Here is a 26,946-nt window from a genome sequence, read left to right on the forward strand (position 1 = left end):
AATAAGTACAATAATGTATTAAATAAAGATCATTATTACAGATGTCTAGGAGTTCACACAATTATGTTTAGTAAAAATATAATTATATTTTTTGTTTTTGGGTGAAAATTGATGTTGATTTAAATAAAAAACTGTTCTTTCAAATGCTTATTTAATCTCTTTTTTAATTGAGTCCATTGCAGTTCAAATGTAGGCTGTTTGATCGCCCAGCCAAATGTATATTAAGTTTTATAAAAAAAAAACAAAAGAAATATAAATTTTTCAAAAAATATTTAGGATGTAAAGCTTGCGTATTTTGCCCTTGTAATGTAAAAAATCTTGATTTAAGATTACTAAAAAAACAGTGCCTCTTACAAAAGACGTATTGAAAAGGTTGTTGTTTCCGGTAAATAGGCTAAATATCCAGGAATAAAAATTTATCAAACTGGTTGCGTATTGCATATTTTTAACTCCTTGTATGTTTGTTTTTAATTAATGTTTTACTTGGTAAATACCACTATTTCTTAAAATCTTTTGTGACACGTGTTTCGATGCATTCTGCATCATTTTCAATTTACTTGTAATAATCCAAAAGTTTTTAAACATTTTATTAACACATTGTTTGCGGGAAACGCTTAAAAGCGTATTTTACATACTGTTGGTAGAGAGCAGGGAACACTTATAAGCGTTCTATTTGCTTTCTTTTGGTAGAGCGCGACAGACGCCTAAAAACATTTCCGATCAGAATTGGGTTTGCGATTACTTGTGATTAGAATACAACCCTAATTAGTAGGTCGGGGTTGATGAAAAAACCATACAACAACAATGTGTTATGTATAGATTTCTTCTTATGAGCTACTGTGCTAGCTATATCCCGAGTTCTGTCATCTAGACAATCCCATTTTGCAGAATGAAGTATATACGTCAATTCATAATCTAAAATAGTTAACTGGTATTTTTTAATGTCTAATGATAAACCATGCTTTTATTTCTTTTAACGATTTTATTTTTGCACTCACAATAGCGCTACATGTGTCACAATAGATTTTAGTGGCAATTACAAAGTAAAACTTAAATTAAAAATGGATATATATTATCACAAAGTGACTGCCGAATCAATGAATAAAATCCTTATATATTTGACAATTCAACACCAAAAATTTAAGCTGGACAGAAAAAGTAAATTTAAGCTGGAAAGTAAACAATACCATCCCAATTGGATAACTGAAAAAGTTAAAGTTTCCCATTAGGAACATCTATAATACTATGCCTTTATTTTTTTACTATGTGATTTTGCACTAAAAATAAGTATTCTACTTTAAAAAAAATCGCTTTTCGAATTGTGTTAAGGGGATCAAGTATTTTTGTAGAAATTTATTTTCCATTAACATATTACTATTAAAAAGCTTATTTTTCTTTCTAAGCTGTTGATATTACAGTATGAAAAAACTAGAAAAATACTTTTTAACACATTGTTTACGGTAAACGTTTAAAGGCGTCTTTTTACAATACTGTTGGTAGAGAGCGAGAGACGCTTACAAACATTCTATTTGCTTAGTTTTGGTACAGCGCGAGATGCCAAAAATCTTGTGCAGGTCGCAAGTGGGTTTGCGGTTACTTGTGATTGCTGAGGGTCAAGTGGCAGACTGTATAATTAGGGTCGGGCACTCAGGGTTGATGAAAAAACCACCCGACGACAATGTGTTAATAGTAATACATTCATGAAATTTCCGGGATTTATAAATATATCATTAGTACAGAGTTTAGTAAAATTAATTTCTACAAGAACGCTTTGTGCGATGACCCTTAATAATATTCTCGTTTGTTTTATACATGCAGGGGTAATGAATGACCTACACTCATACTCCGATACAACAATTGTCTTTTTCAACTGTGGCCAATCAGAAAATTAGGAAATATTTCATGACATTTTTATATTTTGAATAACTTACCGGATTTTGTTACATTAAAATCATTCCTCTACCTTTTTTTTATAATTCTGAATACATGCTGAGAAAATGTGCAATTATTTTACATGTATCGAGAGTTCTTCTTATTGTCACAACTTGTAAATTTTCATGTACATTAAATGTAAATAATATCTTCCTGATGCTAAAATATTGTACAGTTTTGGTTACATCATTCTCAGAACTGTTTTGATGTGTCTAGTTCAAATTGAATTCTTGATTATGTTAAGAGAAATTTATCGAACAATAAATTTATTATATGTATGCGCTTTGTTTTATTTCTTTTTTTTATCTTCTTATTGTGTCTTTCCAAAAAAAATGTATTGTAAAAAAGTATTACTTACTTTGGGTATGGTAATATAACACTCGTCCTAACCTATGGCGCGGAAACAATGACTCTGACCAAGCAATCCTCCCATAAGTTGCAAGTTGCACAGAGGAGCATGGAGCGAATTATGCTTGGAATAACATTAAGAGACAAAAAAAGGAACGATTGGATCTGACGCCAGACACAGGTCTGTGACGTGGTAGAGCGAATTGCTTGGCTGAAGTGGAAATGGGCCAGTCACATAGCCAGAATGATTGACGACAAATGTGGAGTGGAGACCGAGGAACCAGAGGCCTCAAGGACGTCCACCGATGAGTGGACGACATCAGGAAGTTTGCTGGAAGACAGTGGATGGGGACGGCGCAGCATCGGGAGGAGTGGAGGTGGAAGGGGGAGGCCTTTGTCCAGCAATGGACCTCAACGGGCTGATATGATGATGATGATGAATATAACACTCTTCTTATCCTTCATAGTTTGCTTTGTGGAATTCTTCTTTTCTCCGTCTTACTCCTCATTACTGTGGGTTGTGACCCTTGTTGAAGCAATGACTCTTCTCCAGTTATTCCTTGACTATGTTGCATGTAGTGCTCCAACCACTGTTCAACATTCAACTACCTATTATTTTTGTCATCTCAACATGGATGAAGAAGAACATGGATGTCTTGGTATGGGGCTTACGACTGTCATAGGCTGGTTTAAGTTATCGCTTTACACACGTGTAACATTCACCAATTCTACCCATGATCGACAACCACGCTACTCAAATTCTTGGAATAAAATAAAATAACTCCTATAATTGGAGATAATCCAGATTTAACAAGTATTTTGACACACTCTAAATTTTGTAAATAAATTAACTAGTCAAATTACAAGCCAAAATAATAAAAATGAAAATGATATTTTCTGGCTTATTTATAATCCAGGATTCGGACCTCACATACTAATAAAAGAGTTTTTGTTCATTAAAAAGCTTATTTTCATCTCACCAATAGATGTCTCTAGTGAAGTTCTATACTTATGATCCAATTTCGAAACATTGTACTTGAATGACTAGAATTTTCACTAGAGACATCTACTGGTGACAAAAAATAATATGAAATGTAACTCCAATAATTGGAGATAATCCAGATTTAAGTATTTGGACACCCTCAAAATGTTGTAATTCAACTACCTCATAAAATAATATGGTAAAATCAGTTTGAGCTATTTCTTCACCAGGGTAAATAAAGTAAATCCATAATAGCCTATTTTTTTACCCATATGTGGTACGAGCAGACGGTTAAAGAGGTTTTACTAATATCCAGGACATTCATATATCCAGACACAAAGAAATAAGGACTTAATTTACAAATAATAAATTAAAAATAGTACTTGGTACGATTTATTTCATAAATAGCTTGTTGGTTCATAGCGTAAAATACTTAAAACAAAAATACAAAACGATAATTTAGGTAATTCTTATTGTACATCACGGATCATTAAAATAAATTTGGTATGTTCAATTTGCTCAATTTGTGGGAAAAATTTGATCAAACGGTACTCTGGTGAAGATTTTATTGGTAATATCTTTGAAAATGTAGCTGAAAGATTTCTCGTACGAAGATTTCAATTCTTGGAATACGAGGTTTGAATTTTCATTTAAGAATTTGTTCATCTGCTCCCCGAGCGCCTTGTTGCCGTTGAAGAGATTTGCAAAATAAAAGCTGACATCGTCCGTAATAAACTTGACACCGTATTCTCTCAGCTTCATGTAGGTTTGTCCGTTCTTTGTAATGGGTTCACCAATCAAATCGTGTTTTATGGTGAGATTATCTGGAAAAAGAAAAAGAAAATTTATATAACACTAGCTGTGAACCGCCAGCATCATGCATATGCCAGTGAATACATATGCATTAGAGACCATGGCTCTGATAAAAAGAAACGCAGAGAAGCTCAAATGCACACAGCAATCCATGGAAAGATCCATGCTTGCCTAAGATATAAAATAAGAAATGAAGAAATTAGGAGCACAGCCAGAATAGTATATATCATGGATCGTGTAGCAAGACTATGGGCAGGACACATTCGGAGAATGAAAGAGGTGTTCAAAGACCTCAAAAAAAAAGGTCTGATGACATAGCCGCTGTGGGGGGTAAAAACTGGCTGCAAGCAGCAACCAACCCAAAAAATGGAAGGCTATGGAAGAGGCCTATATCCAGCAGTGGAGGACAAAGGGCTAAAGAAGAAGTACTCGGCCACGCGTTACTGTGGCTCAGTCTGTTTAGCTGGTTTTCTGCTTTATATGGGTTTATGCTCTCCAATGCCGTGCTCGACAGGCTCGCTATACTAAATTAGCATGTAAACGCGCTCATCTTTGTGTTGGTTTCTAACCTATGTCAAGGACTTATTTAAATAATTTCAAATATGAAAAACACAAATATATATTTAACACTGTACACTGTACATATTTGGTAAGTCTTTAAATTATCCTTTAAATATATTAACGAATTATTTGCAGGAAACCCTTAAAAACATCTTTTACATACTGTTGGTAGAGAGTGGGAGACGCTTATAAGCGTTCTATTTGCTTACTTTTGGTAGAGCATTGTTCAGATCAAAATTGGGCCTGTGGTTTCTTGTGATTACTATATGACTCTAATTAGTATACTAATTAGGGTCAGGGTTGATGAAATAACCGCCCGACAGCAATGTGTTAATAAACAAAATGTAACAGCTTCCCATTCTTTAGTTAACTGACCATCCCATTTAACTTTTTTGGTAAATAATTATTTAGTATTAAAAACCCATCAAACTACTTACAGGATAGACATCTTCAGAATACACTTGTATGTCTGAATGATTATTTATTTTTAATATTTTTATTTATTTAACATTTATGGTCTTGGTGGCAATTGTATAGTCACAAAGCATATTTGTAGCGCTCTGCGATCATGTCACCCATCACTGTGACCACAAATGGTGTATGGAAAATAATCCTGTAATGTCTTAAGTTAACATACATACATACAAGTACATATGTTTGGATTAAATTATTAAAAAACAATAATTTATACTTACTCATTGTAATGTTGCATTTTCCCTTTCCTTGGATAACAAGAAGTAGAATTCGTCCATCCATTGTATAATCAGCGACAAAATCTATTCTCTTCGAAAATGAGTCAGTTATTAGCCTGTAGTTCTTCAAGTCAGCACTGAAAGAAAATAAGTTTCTACTAAGTAACATTCCTATGAATTTGTAATACTGTCCTTCTGTGCGCGTCATGTCAGTACTCCTTAACGTCGACTATTACTTGAGAGTATTTGTCCTTGTCTTGAGCAGCTCTAAACAGCACCTTGACGGTTCTGATCCCCGTCCAATCTCATATATTCCGGAGCCAGGAGACTTGTCTTCTACCCACACCTCATCAACCTTCTATTTTGACTTTTATGATTAGGTTCAATAGCTCGTACTTCTCTCCTCTCAGCACATGCCCCAGATAGGACACCTTCTGGACCTTGATATCAGCTGACAACTGTATCCTAAATGAATACTGTATGAGTAAAAATATTTACTACATTATATTTTAAATGCATTTAAGGTATACCGAGGATGGTTTTACATACACTGGATGACAATTTTAAGAAATGGAAAATTAAATTACTCTGAGTAGGGATGTAAATTATTGATATATACAATTTAAATGAATGTCTTAAATTGAACGCATAAATATTTATTTTGTTTTTTTTTTGTATGTTAAAAGCATTGTTAACTTTGTGTTATGGTTCTATAACACTTATCAATCATCATTCACTTTAAAAAAAAGTGGTATTACACAAAGGGAATGACGAATGATAAGTAGAGTGTCATAAATATTTTACATGCATCAAACCATTCCTTAGTTTTATACTATTATAAAAACAAAAAAGTATTGAATCCCTTGATCTGTTTATTTATATCTTTTGGTATTGTATAAAGTGTTTCCTGTCAATCATGCACTTTGCGCCAATTCATTCATTGACGGTTTTCGGTAGCACATCAAAGTACTGAAAATCAGTCTGTCTTTGTCATATGTCAGGCAGTTGTGAGTTTTTTCAGCAATTATATTTACAATTTATCATGGTTTCTCAAGGTCAAGTAACCTTTTTGTAATGTCGCCATGTTGGTGATTCTCATTATATCTATAATTGCCAGGTTGCAACTTAGAAAATATAATTTTATCAGCTGTACGCATTCGTGAAGTTAATGGTGTGTACGTAGTAATGCAGTTGTGAGTTTTTTCAACATTTATATTTACAATTTATCATAGTGGCTCAAGGTCAAGTAACCTTTCTGTGATGTTGCCAGGTTGGTGATTCTCAATATATCTATGATTGCCAGGTTGCAATTTTGAAAATACAATTTGGTCAGTTGTACACATTTGTAAAGTAAATGGTGTGTTTATGTATAAACCAATAATTAAAGTTAGATGTACAATCTTACTTGTATGTTGTCAAGTTTGATTCCGTGATCCCGTGTATTTTGATATTTTTGTAAAGCTGCCGAATGCTCACTGGGCCTGATCCCGTGTTGATATCTATCTCAGCGACTTCCAGAGGCTCCAGATGTGGTACTTTCAGTTCAGGTATTCCTGTACAGAAAAAAATGCATTTTAATCTCATAAGCAAAAGAAAATGGGCTGGTTTGAGTGATCACTTTAAACACTATCTTATCCATCATTCCATTCATGATTGAGAACCTTATTAGTACATTTCTGAGTTGTGTATGTGTTGTAAGTGACAATATATAAACCATATTTTATTAAAATTGTTTATATATATATATATATATATATATATATATATATATATATATATATATATATATATATATAAAAAAATATATATATATATATATATATATATATATATATATATATATATTTATATATATATATATATATATATATATATATATATATACATATATATATATATATATATATACATATATATATACATATGTAAACATATATCCGCTTCCATAGTGTAATGGTCAGCACGCTCGGCTACCGTTCTGGAGGTCCCGGGTTCGATTCCCAGGGGGGGGGGGTCAAATAGATATAAGTGATTTTTTCACTCTAATATTTATTCAATATTAATTACCTTGGACTTATAAACATATTTCTTATTTTTTGACCCCTAATTGTGCTCAGAAGGTACAAAGTTATTTTAAAACCTTAGTTTTTAATATTTCTAAAATAAAAATAAAAAAATAACAGCGGATAGTCTGGTATAAAACTACCTGTCTAAATTCTGGGATATATTGATGTGAATTATCTTCGGTTAATTGGTGTAAATATGCAGAACTTCGAATGTTCATGAAGAGCCGCGATCTGACTACCCTGCCTTAGACCTTAGAGTGCAGTAAAACCTCGATATAACGGACTAATTAAGGGAAGGGGGTGTTCGTGAAAGACGAAGTTCGTCACATAATGGGTTTGAAATAAATGTAAAAAAAAACTTTTTAAAAATATGAACGCCGTTTTGTGTTATTGATATAAATAGATAAAACAAAATTCAATAGGTTGTCTTCGGATACTCGTCGTGAAGTGACGTAGCCGTTTGATATGGACGCGTTTGCTTTCGGTAATCCTTCCTTGAAAAAAGAATCACGTTTTGTTTGCACTTAATGTTTGTTGAAGATTATCATGGCAGCTAAAAATTGTTTTGTACTGACACTTGAATTTACATGCATACTATCAACAGGACGTTTACATTTTTTTCATTTGACTGGATTTATGTCCGTCGTATCCGAAGTTCGTTCAATAGAGGTCCGTTATGACGAGGTTTTACTGTACTCATATCTTGGAGATTTAGTATACACAAACAGAAGAGTGTCAGAATACATCTAAGTATAAATATGCAGAATGCGACTAAGCCACTGCTGTTGCAGTGCTCACATGTTTAGAATACATGTCCGGGATTCTGCCATGTGCAAATGTCGTCTTGAAGAGGCGGATCTAGATCACATTTGGGTGCCCGTTGAATGACGGCTACCCGAGCTTCCTTTCAGACCTATCCAGCATAAAAATTCCATTTCCCAATAACATCTTAATCTTATTAACCGGATCCACGCGGCTCGCATAACCGTATGTGTTTTAATAAAATTAACCTCCCCTAACAAACTTGTATTTAAAATAATTTGTAAATATCTTACAATTTATTATAAAAATTTGTAAAGGTGTATGATAACTCATTAAAATAACTCAGTAAACAAACTCACATTACTAATAAAACTAGCCCCACTAACAGGAATACTAATACTTGAAAGTCAAATGTAAAGAGTGTAAATAAAAAATAACTCGACACTGGCTAGAACACTCAAGATAGGTAAAAAGCCATTAAAAATAAGAAAGAAGAAGAGTGTCAGAATAATATTATTTCCACGTGCTATTGACGTTACGTAAATTTGAATTGTTTTATTTATAATATCAAAAACCGGTAGTCGAATTCCCCAGATATTCTTGATAATTACGCAACGATGTTACCGCACGGTTTGATGGCCAAGTGCGTCAGTTATTTGCACTTTCTTTTTAATACCGACATAAAATTACATTATTTATTGATTTGGCATTAACTTTATGGAATAATATGATGATTTAATAACAATTAAACACTTCGCCCACTCCTTTCAACAACATCAAATAAAAAAAAAATCATTTTTACAAATCGGTTAAATACATATCGCTCACTCCTTTCAACAACGGTATTTATCAAAAAACTTGATTTTTCAGGAGATCGTTTTTAAGGTTTGAAAATATAATAAAATGTATTAAAAATAAATATCAAGCCTCTTATTGAACCCTTTACTGTGTAACAGATCTTTTTAGGTAAAACCTGAATGTTTTTTCTTCATTTGAAAAATATTTAGTATTTCAAAAAAATAATGAAACAATACATTTTCTTCAAAATGCAAAAAACACTTTCTGCCCCGTAGCGGGTAAATATTAAGTTAAAAATATGCCGCTTTTGCTGGGATACAGTAAATTTTCTGGGCATTCTGAAAACATGCACAACTGTAAATTGTCAATTTTTGATATATGACGCTGTTGAAAGGAGTGAGCGACTTGCATAAAACCACTTTTTTAGTTTATTAATGTAAACACAAGTTTTTAAAACATCTTCTCTTACATACACGCTGATTAAACCGACTCCTAACCTGACCACTTTGAGTACGTATTTGAAATACTTGATGATGCCAAGTTTTCCTCCGTCTTCCTCTGCTCCTATTACCAACCACAATCGCCTCGCAATTTTGTATTTAAATATTTATATTTAAAGACATAATAAAATTCATTAATCTTTATTCTAAACCCATATGCATGGCAATCGAAGAAAAGAAACGCACAAATATAAAAAAAAAGTAATAAGTTTAAGTCCCTCTCCAAGCACAAGGGCTTAGTCTATTTATTGGAGAGAACAGCGCAATTAATTTTAAGATTGTAAAGTAGAAATGTCTAAAAAATGGATTCAATCATAAAAAAAAACTTTTAAAATTTTATTAAATTAATCTTAGAAAAACCTTGAGGTGAAATGTGCAAGCCTCTAAGGTTCATACGGCATATACGTATATTATAAAAAATACAATTAATTTTCTTGGGAATCGATCGTAGGACCTCTAGAGCGGCAGCCAAGGGGGCTAACCACTACGCTGCAGAGGCGGAATGTTGGTTTATGGAATTATGATTTGAATCTTTTTAAAAAAAAATTATCAAAAAAATCTTTTTTTTTTGTTTTGTGTTAGTCAAGTACTTTGTATTTTCTATAAACACTTTTATTCTAGTTTTACTTTTTATGATATGTATTGTATTCTTGCCAGTGCCCTGATGTAATATGACCTGAATTATATTGTATACCCACACACAGGCCAAGCCTTTGTGGGATCATTTTTGTATTTATTTTATATGTATACATATATATTGTATTTGTATTTATATTATAATATAGAAGAATTTAAAATAAAGTAAAAATATATAAATATAGTAATATAATAATACAATTACCGTTTCTCATTTTCTTCAAGGCGTCTGGTACACTGTACTTTAAACAGTTGCTCACATTTGGATCGTTTTGGCCGCATCGCTTGAAATTTTCAGCTGAAAACAGAAAAAATAATTAATAAATGGTTGAATTTTTATTCATTAAACTTATATTATTATTCTTAAGAAGTAGCATCCGCTCAGTTGTACTTTTGCAGTTACATTTGTAATTGTAGAAATTGAAGTTTAAATATTTTTCCTGAAGATAATAGACAGATAGAATTGAGTTATATATATATATATATATATATATATATATATATATATATATATATATATATATACACACACACACACACACACATATATATATATATATATATATATATATATATATATATATATATATATATATATATATATATATATATATATATATATATATATATATATATATATATATATATATATATATATATATATATATATATATATATATATATATATATATATGTAATAAAATAACTAGGTACCTACCTATACATTTTATTAAGTACTTACAAAAAGTACCTACATAAAACAGTTCTACCACCAGATGCCGCATGCGTCGCTCAGAATAAAACAAAAGACTTCCGATAATATTATTAACTGTCAGAATCAGATAGATAGATAGATAGATAGATAGATATAAAAATTATTATAAAGATTAATTAAGAATAAACTTTTATTGTCGTTTCTTTAATTACAAAGCAACACATTGTTTATTTTATTATTATACACCCACTTTACATATTATTTACACTTAATTTTCAAAAGGAAAATATTACCACGTTATATATATATATATATATATATATATATATATATATATATATATATATATATATATATATATATATATATATATATATATATATATATATATATATATATATATATATATATATATATATATATATATATATATATATATATATATATATATATATATATATATATATATATAAGTATTTAATTTTTATACAAAAATAGTTGAATATCAATAATCTAAGAAAGAAAAAAACATGACATTATTACCAACAAACATAACTAACAAGTGTAAGTCTCTCCCCAAGCACCAGAGCTTAGTCTCTTTATTGGAGAGAACTGCGTTTTTAATTTTAAGATTGTAAGTAGAAATGTTTAGAAAATGAATTAAAATTGTAAAAAATCTTTTGTAACCATATTAAATGATATAGAATAAAAAAAAAATAATAGTCTAAGCGGGTCAGTACTAAAAAATAGAAATTAAATTGTGGTAGAGTGGGTTCGAAGCTAGAACCTCTCACTTTGATTCCCGAGCACCTTTCTTTTTTACAAAATATCTTAGGAAATTTCTCACAAATTCTTTTTGTAACATGATTACGTCATTTCCTATGGTTAAATAAAACACGATTTATTTCCGTATTGTGCTGCTTATTTACCCATACACTATCCTACTACATAATAATCAATTATAAAAGTTGATTTTTTAGAATAAATGTTTTCGTGACCAAGATGTTGCTAAGCATTGAATCAAATAACTATTAGAAGTTACTAAATAATAATAATAAAACTCTTCAACCAACCCTACATAAAATTAATTATAAGTAGCACTGGTTTGAACTCATTGTCTATAACATGTTGGTAATTTCTTATTTAAAAAAATAATAAAAATAAAAAAGAGAATCTAACACATTTATAGATATTTTGAAATAAAAGAGAGATCATTCATTTTCAATTCCAAAGGGTTCAAAGAAAACTATTGATTTGCAAAGGTTTTCATTATATTATCAACATGGAGCAAAAAGCGACTATTTAACATTTTTTATTCATTGCCCTGGTGTTTTAAAATGGATGGCAAACAAAAATAGTACTCATGTAAACAACAATAATAATAATAATAAACCCTTATCCGCACCCCAATGGTGCATAGGGCACTGCGTCATATAAACGCAGTGTTATCTTGATGGTTTACACATGAAGGAAAGGTGATCAGCCCTCCGCTTCAGGTACCAGTCCAGGGTAATATCGAATAAATATGACAGTGAAAAAATCACTTATATTTATTTTATCCGCCTTGGGAATCGAACCCGGGACCTCCAGAACGGTAGCCGAGCGTGCTGACCATTACACTACGGAGGCGGACAAATTAGAAGTTACCTACTGATTATTATTTCTTGAATGTTTTTCGCAGATACTTTGTGGCACATTTTTTTTGCTACGCAATGCTCAATAAAAGCGACATTTAGGAGTTTTATTTACCTTTTTTAAATCACATTTTCATATGGTGTACGGAGTGCGTGGAAGTTTTTGGTATCGTAAGGGAAGGGTAATTAACTATAACCTAACTATACCCTGGACTGGTACCTGAAGCGGAGGGCTGATCACCTTTCCTTCATGTGTAAACGATCAAGAGAACACTGCGTTTATATGACGCAGTGCCCTATGCACCATTGGGGTGCGGATAAGGGTTTTATTATTATTTATTATTATTAACTATGAGTATTTCAATGTTTTATAATTAGTACATAAACCCCGAAGATGATAAGGTTCTTGTAGAAACCGGTTGGAAAAAGTGTAGGTACCAATAAAAAGTGGTTAAAACAAAGTTGTTTTATTTTATAAACTTAATTATAATTATTTATCGTGATTATAATTAAATTAGACCTTACTGATTATTACATTGTATTTAGTTATAACGATTATTATTAGTTGATGTTGGTCATAATTAATACTAAAAGTTACTGACTATTATAAGTCATCACGATTATTTTAATATTATGCTACCGATTATCAATAGATTCTTATTAGTTATAATGATTATTATTATTAATCACGATTATTTTAGAAGTTACTGATTATTGCTTAAATGTAGTTTTTTGACATATCAACATAGATGAAGAAGAACATGGAAGTCTGGTTATTTACGGGGTTTACGACCGTCATAGGCTGGTTTAAGTGATCATTTTGCTTTCGTGTAACTTTCACCAATTCTACCCATGATTGACAACCACACTACTCAAATTCATAAGAACCTGGGACCTATATATAGCTATACACGCTAACCATTACACCACAGAGGCATATATATACATATATATATATATATATATATATATATATATATATATATATATATATATATATATATATATATACATATATATATATATATATATATATATATATATATATATATATATATATATATATATATATATATATATATACATAAATATATATATATATATATATATATATATATATATATATATATATATATATATATATATATATATATATATATATGTATATATACATATATATATATATATATAAATATATATATATATATATATATATATATATATATATATATATATATATATATATATATATATATATATATATATATATATATATATATATATATATATGAATATATATATATATATATATATATATACATATATATATATATATATATATATATATATATATATATATATATATATATATATGTATATATATATATATATATATATATATATATATATATATATATATATATATATACATATATATATAAATATTTATATATATATATATATATATATACACATATATATAAATATATATATAAATATTTATATATATATATATATATATATATATATATATATATATATATATATATATATATATATATATATATATATATATATATATATATATATATATATATATATATATATATTTATATATATATATGTGTATATATATATATATATATATATATATATATATATATATATATATATATATATATATATATATATATATATATATATATATATATATATATATATATATATATATATATATATATATATATATATATATATATATAAATATATATATATATATATATATATATATATATATATATATATATATATATATATATATATATATATATATATATATATATATATATATATTTGATTGACATCGCCATTGCACCATGTAGTTACTGGGGTGTTCTCAATAATGAGATGGAGAGTCATTCTGCATATTATTATTCATATGACCCACGGTTACCTCACTCAGAATGATGGCTTCAGTATTGTTAACGGAGAGTTAATGTCTCTCTGAGCTGTGAATCGGAATGCAAATGTTTGCATTTTGCATTGCGCTAAGAAAACGCAAATCGCCGAGCGTAAAACGAGGCCTGAAACATTTTGTTGCTACGATTATGACGCGTGATTACATTTTAATGACTTTTATATTACAACTGATACGATATGTTGACGTAATATTGCAATTGTCCGCCTCCGTGGTGTAATGGTTAGTGTGTTTAGCTACAGTGCTGGAGGAAAGGATCTAGAGGAAGACCATAGAATTTATGGTTGCTACAGAAAGATAACATGATTCGAAGGCACGGCCAAGTGACGTTGTCGATGATAGAAGGACTTAAATCCTGAGGACGAGGAGAGCTGACCCCAATTGTTTGCAAAGACGATAAGTTGGGATGGAGCTAGGAAGAAAAATACTTAATCGCATAAAGGGGTACTTTTAAACATATAATTTTAAAAAAATGTATCGGAATTACTTTAAAAAAAAAATATAAATGTAGATTTTTTTAAACTCTTCAGCTTTCAATAACTCTTTTCTTCTTAAAACCATTTGTTTTTTTCGGAGAAAAACTCATTTATATAATACAAAAACAGTGATTTATGGCAAAAATTAAATTACGTTAAATGTTACCAGGGTATAAAGAAAATTTACTTGCTATCGAATATCCCGCCTAAATTTTGAAAAATGCGGTAAATTTTGGCGCCACGTTTTTTGTCCATGGTTCAACTCGGAAAAAATGGACGTTCGTGGACGTAATCTAGCAAGTATTACGGTGAACTTGAGAGAGGAGACCGAGCTGCCTTTACATAATATAAGTGGCTATTCACTTTCTCCGCTAGTCACGATTATCTATCGTTAAATTTCCACAGAGAAATGCCAAATAGTACCTACGTGCACGCGTAACATTGCGGAATAGAAAAATACACTTTATTCAGTTGTTACTTCATTCATTAGTCGGTTTGATATTAGTATATCTATTTAACGCTCACTATTATTCCCCTCCCTACAGATATCCATCTCATCCTGGCGAGCAGGAACCCAATTATGTACAGACTTTTAGTTGTTTTTTTTTTAAATTAAATGGAATAAATTTATAGTTTAATAACAGGTCTATCATATTTTATAATTAAGAACAATATTCAACTGACTTGACATTGGCAAATGCAATGTATTTCATGTGCAACGCCATTCTATATTAAAAAAATAACGCTTACTATCCACATATATAAGTAAAAATGTAATTTTTGTTGACATCTCAAAAAAGATAAAGAAGATTATTTCCATCCGACCCAAAAAATGATCTAAATGTGATGGGGTAGTATTTTTTTTTAATATATACATTTTACTATTACTACTACTTTATTTTTCACAACTCAATATAGATGAAGAAGAATATGGAGGTCTGGGCATTAACGGGGCTTATGACCGTCATAGGCTGGTTTGAGTGATTCAAGAACAGGGTTTCTAAATTGGTTCATATAAATAGAACTTCCAAGAATTTGAGTAGTGTGGTTGTCAAAATTGGTAGAATCACTTTACACATGTGTAACATTCACCAATTCTACTCACGATTGACAACCACACTACCAAATGCCTATGGCGGTTGTAAGCCCCGTAAATGCCCAGACTTACATATTGTTCTTCATCTATGTTGAGATTTCAAAAAATAATGTAAAAAATAACTCTTAATTGGAGATAATTCAGATTTGTGAACAAGTATTTGGACACACTCAAAATTTTGTATTGTTAATTTTAATGGTTGATTAATAAAATATTGCTCTTTCGTTATTCATGAAAAAAATGCTGAAAACAATAATCTTTCTTTGAAAACATCGTATTTCATGCATACAAAAATGCCCCTCGGTTTACATTGAATAAAATCGGCATTATTTGATTCTTGTTTTGTAAAGATGTCTACAAAAAACATAATAAAACATATTGATTTAAACAAAAAAGGTTTTTTACAATATCCTTCATAAAACATGATAAATTGGCAAAGTTTTTTTGTCCCCAGTAATCTTTAGACTTGACACGACCACAACATAAATTACACATTTTTTAAAACAAGACTTTTAATTCATTTATCTGAGTACATTAACAATGGTCGTCCACTCAAAGAAACTTCTTAATTTTTTTATTGATTTATTAAAATGAATGACTTCAGCAGAATACTGAATAGACGATTCAACATAAGATAGGATTGAAATAATCTGTATTCTGGAGGAATTGACGCAAAGTAAACACCTTTTGAAATAAAGAAAAAAATGTACACAAAGCGTTCATTATTATTTTAAAGATGATTTGATGTCGTGAGAAGATAATGATAATAAATTATGTACTTATAGTTATTTCGCATTCAAACATTGATGTTTGAGAGACGGAAAACCCATCGATAGTTGTATGACATGGAATAATAATGAATTACGCCTGTTGCTTAGAGCGTCTATAATCAATATGTTGTCTTGAAACTAGTTGTATCTATTTTTTGACATCTCAACGTAGATGAAGAAGAATATGGAAGTCTGGACATTTACGGAGCTTACGACCGTCATAAGCTTATATACTCCATATGCTTCTTCATCTTTGTTAAGATGTCAAAAATAAAATGAAAAAATAATTGTAGATAATCCGGATTTGCAAACGAGTATTTGGACACACTCAAAATGTTGTAATTAATATAATTAATATTATAGTATACAAAGAAGTTGATAAAACGGACACAAATGTGTATTAACACTGGTGGCAGCCACTTGACGGTTATCATCTTCTCCATTTAATAGAAAAATTGTAAAAATGCACAGACTTCCATATTCTTCTTCATCTATGTTGAGATGTTAAAAAATTAAATTAGATACATTTCATCCAAAAGGAGAATGATCTAGTATCTGATATAATAAATAATAACAAATAGTTAATATTTTTGGTGTTTTTGAATATCTTCATTAGCCTTTTAATTACAGCTTCATTGGTTGTGGAATTGTCCATTGTGTATTTCAAATTGAACAATAAACAAGATAAAAGATGCTTTGATAAGTCGCTCACTCCTTTCAAGAACGTCATAAATCACAAAACTTGATTTTCCAGGAGAACGTTTTTAAAGTTTAAAAATATAATAAAATGTATGAAAAATAAATATCAAGCCACTTATTGAACTTTTTACTGTGCAACAGATCTTTTTAGGTAAAACCTGGCGGTTTTTTCTCCGTTTGAAAAATATTAAGTAAATTTAAAAAAATAATTAAACAATACCTTTTCTTGAAAATACAAAAAACAACACTTTCTGCCCTGTAGCGGGTAAATACCAAGTTAAAAATATGCCTCTTTTGCTGGGATATATAGGGTCCGCCAAATAACATTTTTTTTTTGAAAATGGGGCGCAAAACATCGAGTGTAGCTTCGGCTGTGTGGCACGTAGCGCCGTCCTGTTGAAACCAAATGTTGCCAATATCCTCCTCTTCAATTTTTGTGAACAAAAATCCGTTCAACATGGCCCGATAACGATCGCCATTGACTAACGGCCACTCCTTGCTCATTTTCAAAGAAAAATGGCCCAATTATGCCTCTGGACCAAAATCCGCACCAAACAGTGACTCGTTTTGGGTGTACCGGCTTTTCAATGTATGCGTGCGGGTTTTCTGTGCCCCAAATACGACAATTTTGCTTGTTTACATACCCGCCAAGATCAAAATGAGCTTCATCCGAAAAGATGATTTTTTTGGCAAAATCGGCATCTTCTGTAAGTCGAATGTCGCAATATTTCCCAGCGTTGTTCAAGCGTATACACAACCATATTCGCTCAGCGGAAGGATAAAACTAATTATCTGTTAAATCAAACATGAGCTAAGTGTTACCATTCACGAAATAAGCACTAGTTGAAAAAAAAAACTTTAGATGGCGGACCCTATAGTACATTTTCTGGGCGTTCCGAAAACATGCACAACTGAAAATTGTCGATTTTTGATTTATGACGTTCTTGAAAGGAGTGAGCGAAGTATGCACTTACTAGACAGTACATATAGTAAGTCACAGACAAATAACAGCTATCCAACATCGGTTGAAGGAAAATATTGGTTGAAAATTTCTGGGAAAAGGACTATTCGATTGTTTACGTAAAATTAATATTTGCATTTCACAGAGGTCAGGATATGGATGATAATGTACTAGTGACCTTGGTCATACAATAATAAGGATAAAAACCCATTTACAAAATAAATACATTAAATATGTAAATAAATTCATGTATATGCGTGTCCCCTCGACATTTTTCTAGGAGCTAAACAAGGACAGTACGATTAACTAAAATAATAATAATATATCCTGGATAATTGCTTACATAAAATGGCGTGTCGAAGAATCGGAGATGACGTTTCAAATGTATTGAAAATATATATTTATTTTACACTCTCATTATCATTCATTCATTTCATATTGTGTAATACCACTTTAAAGTAGTATTATTCAAAGTACGATGAATGATAAAAAGAGTGTTATATTACTATACCACAAGTTAACAATGCTTTTAACGTACAAAATATTATATTTATTTCTTTGAAATGTGTTGAATGTTTACAATTATTTCTTTTAAATGTACAGAATGATTATATTTATTTCGTTTGCATTGTATTGACTGTCTTTTAAAATAAAATTGTTGATATGTTAAATATCAGTATAGTTAAAGAAGAATATAGAATTTCATTAATTGATTCGGCAGTCACTTTGTGGTAGAATCTATACATTTTTAATTTAAGTTTTACTTAGTAAATACTAGTATTTATTAAAATCTATATAAAATAATTCCCTTGTTTCTTAATATCTAAGGTGTTTGAAGATGATGCTGAATGCAACAATATACGTGTCACAATAGATTTTAAAGTGGAAAAAAAAATCCAGATTTATGGACAAGGATTTCAAAATGTTGTGAATATTGCAAACGTTTGTTTGTTCAAAATCTTAAATCTCGTAAAGTTTTTCACCGATTTCAAAAAAGCAAAAGAGTTGTTCAAAAATATAGCACAACGTTACATTTTATTATATCTTGTATAAATCTTTATCCAAGATATATTAAAATGCAACGCAGCATTGGTAATATGGCTAGACACATCAAAGACAACTACGTTATTCCTTGTTATGTATATTATATACCTTTTACAATTTACCTGTCGTGTCAGTATTATAATTTAAATTAAGTTAAAACGGCATAATTATAAGGCTCTATATTATGTGCACGCATCGACGCAAATAAGAGGGAAGAAAAATGTTGTCTGTGCACTAAACGATTAACCTTTTTTACATTGTAAACTAAAGGTTCTGCGCAATTGACGCGGGTAAGCATTAAGTTCGTAGTAATAATTTTTCCAGATGAAAAATCAGTATGAAAAATGATGTATGGATAGATCAGTGGTTCTCAACCTGGGTTCGGTGAAGGTCTCAACGTTTTGGTGTAAACAAATGGTGATGTACCCTTTTATTTCTAAGAAAGCTGTAGAGATTTTCATAACGTTTCTAATAACATATCTTTGCATGCAATCCTTTTCGAGGATGCTGGATATAAAAACGAAGAAAAGGAACAGACTTTGTTGCGAAAATTACATGAGAGTGGCACTTGCCAAGGTAAAGCCTGTTTGTTTGGTTGGAAGATATTGCTTTTTAGCAATAAGTCCGCCAATGTACTTATTTATTTTCTGTACATGAAGTTTAAATAAATAAATAAAGCCGCGCATTTCTGAACTGGTCTCTGAAAGGCAACAACAGAAGTCACACTGATTTGCAGTAAATATTCATTCTTTTGTTTTCGTTTTTATGTGAAAATCATGTAAAATAGTTTTGTTCTTTGTTTTAAATGTTTTTTTCATTTTGTGCACTGATGTATGTGTACATACCTTTGTTTTGAATTTGAAAAAATCATATTTTTTTCAATTAATGAATATGAGTATGAAACTGGTGAGGTTCGGTACCTCCAACACGGTTGAGAACCACTGTGATAGATGTTCGAATGGTGATATAAGGAAAGAATATAACGCTGAGATCAGTACATCAATAATGAGACATAAATAATGATTCTTTTAATACCTTTAAGAGAAATATTGTTGATGTCTATTTGACTAGTTGAAAAAGAAAATTTCTATTATTTGATAACAACATGTAATGTAAGTTTATTATATAGTTATACTTTTATGTAAATGACAGTTAATTAGTATTTTTGGATTACTAAGTGAAAACCTCTAATTGGAATGCAATTTTTTAAAAATTTTTGTTAAATATTCTGTTGGTTTTCCAATAATAATGAAAAAAAATATCGATAAAATTAAGAAAGTTGTGCTGAGATGGTTTGGGCATGTGAATCAAACGAGTGAAGAAAGACAGTAAAAAAAAATATGAGGAAAATGTTGTTGGTAATAGAAGTAGTCGAAAAAACCAACGAAAACTTGGCATGATCAAATATTTCAAATAATTTGGCGTGGTTTGTTCAGGAGAATTATCGGCTGGCATGTATGAGGAGATGCATGAATAAGACTAGCTAATAACAGTTGAAGCATGCTGACTGTTATTTGCCTGTAGTTTATTTATTATTATAAAAAATGCATAAAAACCGATTACGACTAATTGCTGTAAGTAATCTTTACAAATTAATTATGGTAATTATTATAATCGATCTATAATTAATTGTGTAATTATTGAGATTTCTTGATCTCATTAAAATGTTTATTAATATCAAGAAATAAAATGATGATTTGAAAAAAAAAATTGCGTAATATCGTTCCAATAAGATTTTAAACATTTTTTATGTGACGTATTCTTCTTCTCACTCCTAGATAGGAGATGCAGATGCACCCAATGGTGCATAGGGCACTGAATCGTATATAGTCGATGTTATCTCGATTGTTAAAAGCATGAAGGAAAGGTGATCAACTTTGCACTTCAGGAACCATTCCAGCGTTTTTAAAAAAAATTTAGAGTGAAAAATCACTCCTTAGTATAGCGGTTAGTGCGTTTGGCTACTGTACTGAAAGTCCCTTGGTCTTGAAAGACTTTTCAGTCAACAAATTACATATGTATTTAACCGATTTGTAAAAATGAAAATTTGATTTGACTAATATCAGATTTTGGTGTCATATTAAGAAAATTTGAAATAAGATAATTAAATGAATTATGTGACAAATCTTGAATCCATTGCAGCTATTGTTTTGTTTCTATATATCAACCTCATGAACTTATTATTTACTATACACATTTCCCATAATTTTTTAAGATATATATATATATATATATATATATATATATATATATATATATATATATATATATATATATATATATATATATATATATATATATATATATATATATATATATATAATATATATATATATATATATATATATATATATATATATATATATATATATATATATATATATATATATATATATATATATATATATATATATATATATATATATATATATATATATATATATATATATATATATATATATATATATATATATATATATATATATATATATATATATATATATAAACGGAATATGCTGTTCATCCTTATACATAACAAAGTTTTTTCAAACAAATAATAAAATATAAAAAAAACAGTATATAAACAATGATGGATTATAAATTGACTATTACTGATTATTTAAAAGTAGGTACTTACTTAGCTTTTGAATAAATATTTAAAACTAACGAGCACACGAGAAAAATCACAGGTGAATTTATTGTAAAACAAACTGCATTTTAGAATAATGTATTGTTTCATATAAACTTTATATGAAACAACACATTTTCAAAATGATGTCTTGTTATTTCAAACTGCAGTTTGTTTTACAATAAAATCACCTGTGATTTTTCTAGTGTGCCCGTTAGTATTAAATATTTATTTAAAAGCTAAGTAAGTACCTACCTTTAAAAAATCAATAATGGCCAATTCATATTTATAACAAAAAATAAACTATTAGTAAAGTCGATGTTGTCCTTGTCTCAATTAAATGTTCGTTATTCAAAAGATTCTAAATACATGTGGTTTGCCATGATCATAAATGGGTGTAATATTTTGAACACGCGTTCTAATTTGAAATTGTACTTTTGTGCCCATCAAAAAGGTTGCCATTGAAAAAAATTAAAAAAGGTTTTAATTTTTATGTATGTACAATAGGTAGGTACCTAAAGCATAGATTTGAAATTGCCTTGACATATTACTTAATTTAAAAGTTATGACTCGACCTTCTTTGTGTTGATCTATGATGTTCGAAATTAACAGTACTGAAATAATTACATGACCGCATTTTAGGGTATTAGACAAATTTATAGATCTTTTCTCTAAAAGTTGTTAAAGATTATTTTGAATATAACAAAAGAGAATAAAAAAATGTTGATTCATTTGTCTTCGACCTCTATCATCACATTTTAAATTGTTAAATAGACATTCTTGAACGAACGAAAGCATAAACAAAGTGCAAGAAATAAAGAATTTTCCAGAATATCTACTTTTTGTCGTTAGTCATTATCATGGTTGGTTAAGGAGATATGCTTACGTTATTTTCCAATTGCTTCGAAATTTTGACACAACGTTGCATTCGAATACTCGCGTTTTTACATGTGTTTTTACCTTTACAGATATTCTTTAACCGTTACTGCAACGACATCTGTTAAATGATAAAACAGATGCAACACCAAACATTGCTCATGGCGGACAGCGCGCTTCTTGACATTTCTTCACTTAGCATTTTTAATGTTTTGATTGCATTTCTGTTTCCTAGATTTTATATATTTTTATCGCTGTGTAGCGATGTGTGCTTGTGTAAGCACCGTGTAATTATACGTATTGGAAGTATTTGTTTTCTAATTTCTTTCTTTTCTATTTAACAATAGCGAGCCACAGCAACGCGTGGCCGAGTACAGCTAACAATATATAAAAATCACCTTAAAACATTTTAATGCGTTTGTTATTGATATTACTTGCAATATCAATTACAAACGTATTAAAATGTTTTTTTTTGTAATTGATATTGAAGGCCTTGATTTTATTGGCATAATGTGTTAATATTGGCATAATTATTAATGATTTCATATTAACTTTTTAAACCATTTATTTATAGATTAATATGAATTATAAATATCGATTTACTGAGGAAAACTTGAAGGGCATAAATCTAAAGAAAATATGCAATAACAATGACAAGTGTTTCCTGTAAATTGAATATAAATTGTAATATTTATTGCTATGCTAGTATATCGTATTGTAAATTTTGAAAAATTACAATACGATATACTAGTATAGAAAACGACCACTGCAGGGAAATGGCGTGATTATTAGTTAATTAGTTATAATTTTATAGCTAAATTCAATAAATATTTAACAAAATACAACTTATGGCAGTAAAACAACTATACATGTATGCTAAAACAATCTTTACATATGATTTTCAAAATTACTCTCACATAACACAAGAAAGCACCTCCCAGCAAAATACGTAAATCACAATTAACACACTTTATGGCAACGTACATAAAACTACAAGATCCAAAACACAGAAACACATCAAACAAACAAAAAGTCATATATAAAAAATAATAAAACCCTTATCCGCACCCCAATGGTGCATAGGGCACTACTTCATATAAACGCAGTGTTATCATGAAGGAAAGGTGATCAGCCCTCCGCTTCAGGTACCAGTCCAGGGTAATATTGAATTAAATATTACAGTGAAAAAATCACATATTTATTTGACCCCCTCCTGGGAATCGAACCCGAGACCTCCGGAACGGTAGCCGAGCGTGCTGACCATTACACTACGGAGGCGGACAAAAAGTCATATACTTTATAAAATATAACAACTTTGTTTTACTTTTTATTGGTACACTTTATTCAACCGGTTTCAACAAGAACCTTGTCATCATCAGGGTTTATGTACTAAATTTTAAAACATTGAAATACTCATAGTTAGGTTAAAGTTAACGACCCTAATTAAGGTAGGGTCATAAATTTGTTTTATCATTATTTCCTCACTCATTCGTTCCACGTGCCCAAACCATCTCAACACACCTTTCTTAATTTTATCGATAACGCTTGTCTCAGCCATGCATTATTTCCTTATTTCAGCATTCGAACATCTATCATATATTTTATTTATTGTTTCGGCATTTACTTTATGGTAATACATAATGTAATTGTATATGAGAACACTTGTTTTCTACCACTTCAGTTATATTTATTTTAGACTAATTTCGGAAGCTCCAGATGCTTCCATCTTCGGGTCAGAATATAAACTAGCTTCTGAAACTAGTCGTTAAAATAAATATAACTCAAGTGGTAAAAAAGCGTTCTCATTTACAATTCCATCATACGTAATTTTGACGCTCATTCGTCTGAGAGATTGCATGTCGACAGCATCCAGTCTACTTTTATCCTTAAGATCCAACTCCAGAAAAATTACAATAAAAAATACTTTCTTTTTCAAAAAATAGAAGTACGAATTGTAAACAGAATGTGCAAAATAAGGTATTCAGTTGACAAAAATTGATGAGGCTATGGGACATCAAGATCTATCGGATTTAGTGAAGTTTGGTTTAGAAAATATGACAAGACGAATAAGACAAATAAATAAGCTAAGTGACAGATCTTGATTGATACAAGATATTGAATCCATTATATCCATTGTATTATTGTTTCTTTTGTTATGTTTTGAGGGATCTACTTTAATAATTTGTTGTGAAATATACGCATCCACTATAATTTTTAAGACATATAAACCAAATATGTTATAAATCCTTGTACAAAATGGGTAAGGAAAATTAAGCAAAAAGGCAACATACAAATATATATATATATATATATATAAATATATATCTCTCACTCCTTTAAGAACGTCATAAATAAAAAAAAACTTGATTTTTCAGGAGATCGTTTTTAAAGTTTAAAAATATAATACGATGTTTTAAAAATAAATCTCAAGCCACTTATTGAACTTTTAACTGTGCAACCGATCTTATTAGGTAAAACCTGAAGGTTTTTCTCCATTTGAAAAATATTTAGCACATATATAAAAATAACTAAACAATACATTTTCTTCAAAATGCAAAAACAATACTTTCTGCTCTATAGCGGGTAAATATTAAGTTAAAAATATGCCTCTTTTGTTGGGATATAGTACATTTTTGGGCATTCCGAAAACACGCACAACTGAAAATTGACGATTTTTTATTTATGACGTTCTTGAAAGGAGTGAGCGATATATCTCCCACGACCTGCAGTGCAAAACAGATCACCTTACCTTCATATTTTCAACAATTAAGAAAACACTGCTACAATACAATGCAGTGCCCTAAGCAACACTGGGTGCAGACTTAAGATATTTCCGAGTCGTACTATGGTATCATCAAACATTCATTTTCCCACGACTTTTATAAGATTTTTAATATTAATTTTTAGATTAATATTTAAAAAAATACTTACGTAAACGCTTTTCTGATGCAGTTGACAAAGCGAGACATCCCACCAGAAAAGCACAAATATTTACGAATTTAAACATTTTAAATTTAATTTAAAATTGTGACTGTTAAACTGATGTAAAATACTTCGTACGGTGAGTGAATACCGTGCTTTTTATACACAAGGTAACACGACCGTCCCAGTGAGAGTGCTTTGATTGACTGATCGGCTCGATCGCCGATTGTAGCCGCGTGTTATACAATTACTTATTATGTGCAATACCCATGATAGTGTTATGTCAACAGTCATGCTTTAATTATGGTAATTCCTCAAGAGAGTATGCAAATTTACAAGGAAGTTCGGGCAGTTTGACCAGGATGCAGTCGGAAAATGAGGAAATGAATTTCCCGGATGGCTAAAAGTTTGAAATATCTAGATTCAAATGAATTTTAGTTATTTTTTTTGTTTTTATTTATTTATCCATTTAATCGTATTACATACGTTCGCCTCCGTAGTGTAATGCATCACGCTCGGCTACCGTTCTGGAGGATCTTGGTTCGATTCCCAGGGGGGGTAAAAAGAAATATGAGTGATTTTTTCACTGTAATATTTATTCAATATTACCCTGGACTGGTACCTGAAGCGGAGGGCTGATCACCTTTCCTTCATGTGTAAACGATCAAGATAACACTGCGTTTATATGACGCAGTGCCCTATGCACCATTGGGGTGCGGATAAGGGTTTTATTATTATTATTATTACATACTCATACATAAGTCACATATCTTTGGTGTACTGGCAAAAAGCGTTAACTCGAAAATATGCAATTTTGAATTAATGATGCATATTATAAAGTTTTCAACGTTCTTTAAACTGGCAAAATACACTAAATTGTTTAAAATATCGTATATATGTGGTTTTAAAAGTAAATTTAACTTTAAGTTTAATGGCGGGTATTTTATTCAGCTTTAAATAATAGGGATTATTCAAACAGGGATTTTAGAGTTAACGTTTTTTGCCAGTATACCCACGATATATAATATTCCCGATGAGTAATTTCCATCACTTATT

At 29.7% G+C, this 26,946-nt stretch overlaps 1 protein-coding gene across 1 annotated transcript; it reads right to left on the reverse strand.

The window, feature by feature from the left end:
• Nucleotides 1-3,637: 3,637 nt before the first annotated feature.
• Nucleotides 3,638-26,098, reverse strand: LOC148301506 (protein takeout-like). The gene is made up of 5 exons (XM_088273147.1): nucleotides 25,900-26,098; nucleotides 10,296-10,388; nucleotides 6,734-6,881; nucleotides 5,332-5,465; nucleotides 3,638-4,086 (listed from the first exon to the last, which is right to left on the reverse strand). The coding sequence occupies exons 1-5, from the start codon at nucleotides 25,973-25,975 to the stop codon at nucleotides 3,782-3,784; spliced, it is 756 nt and encodes a 251-aa protein (XP_088129273.1). The 5' UTR covers nucleotides 25,976-26,098; the 3' UTR covers nucleotides 3,638-3,781.
• Nucleotides 26,099-26,946: the final 848 nt, after the last annotated feature.

Source organism: Brachycentrus maculatus, unplaced genomic scaffold (genome assembly GCF_059751285.1).
Source record: "Brachycentrus maculatus isolate JH-2025_06_01 unplaced genomic scaffold, ASM5975128v1 h1tg000555l, whole genome shotgun sequence".
NCBI classification, from domain to species: Eukaryota; Metazoa; Arthropoda; class Insecta; order Trichoptera; family Brachycentridae; genus Brachycentrus; species Brachycentrus maculatus.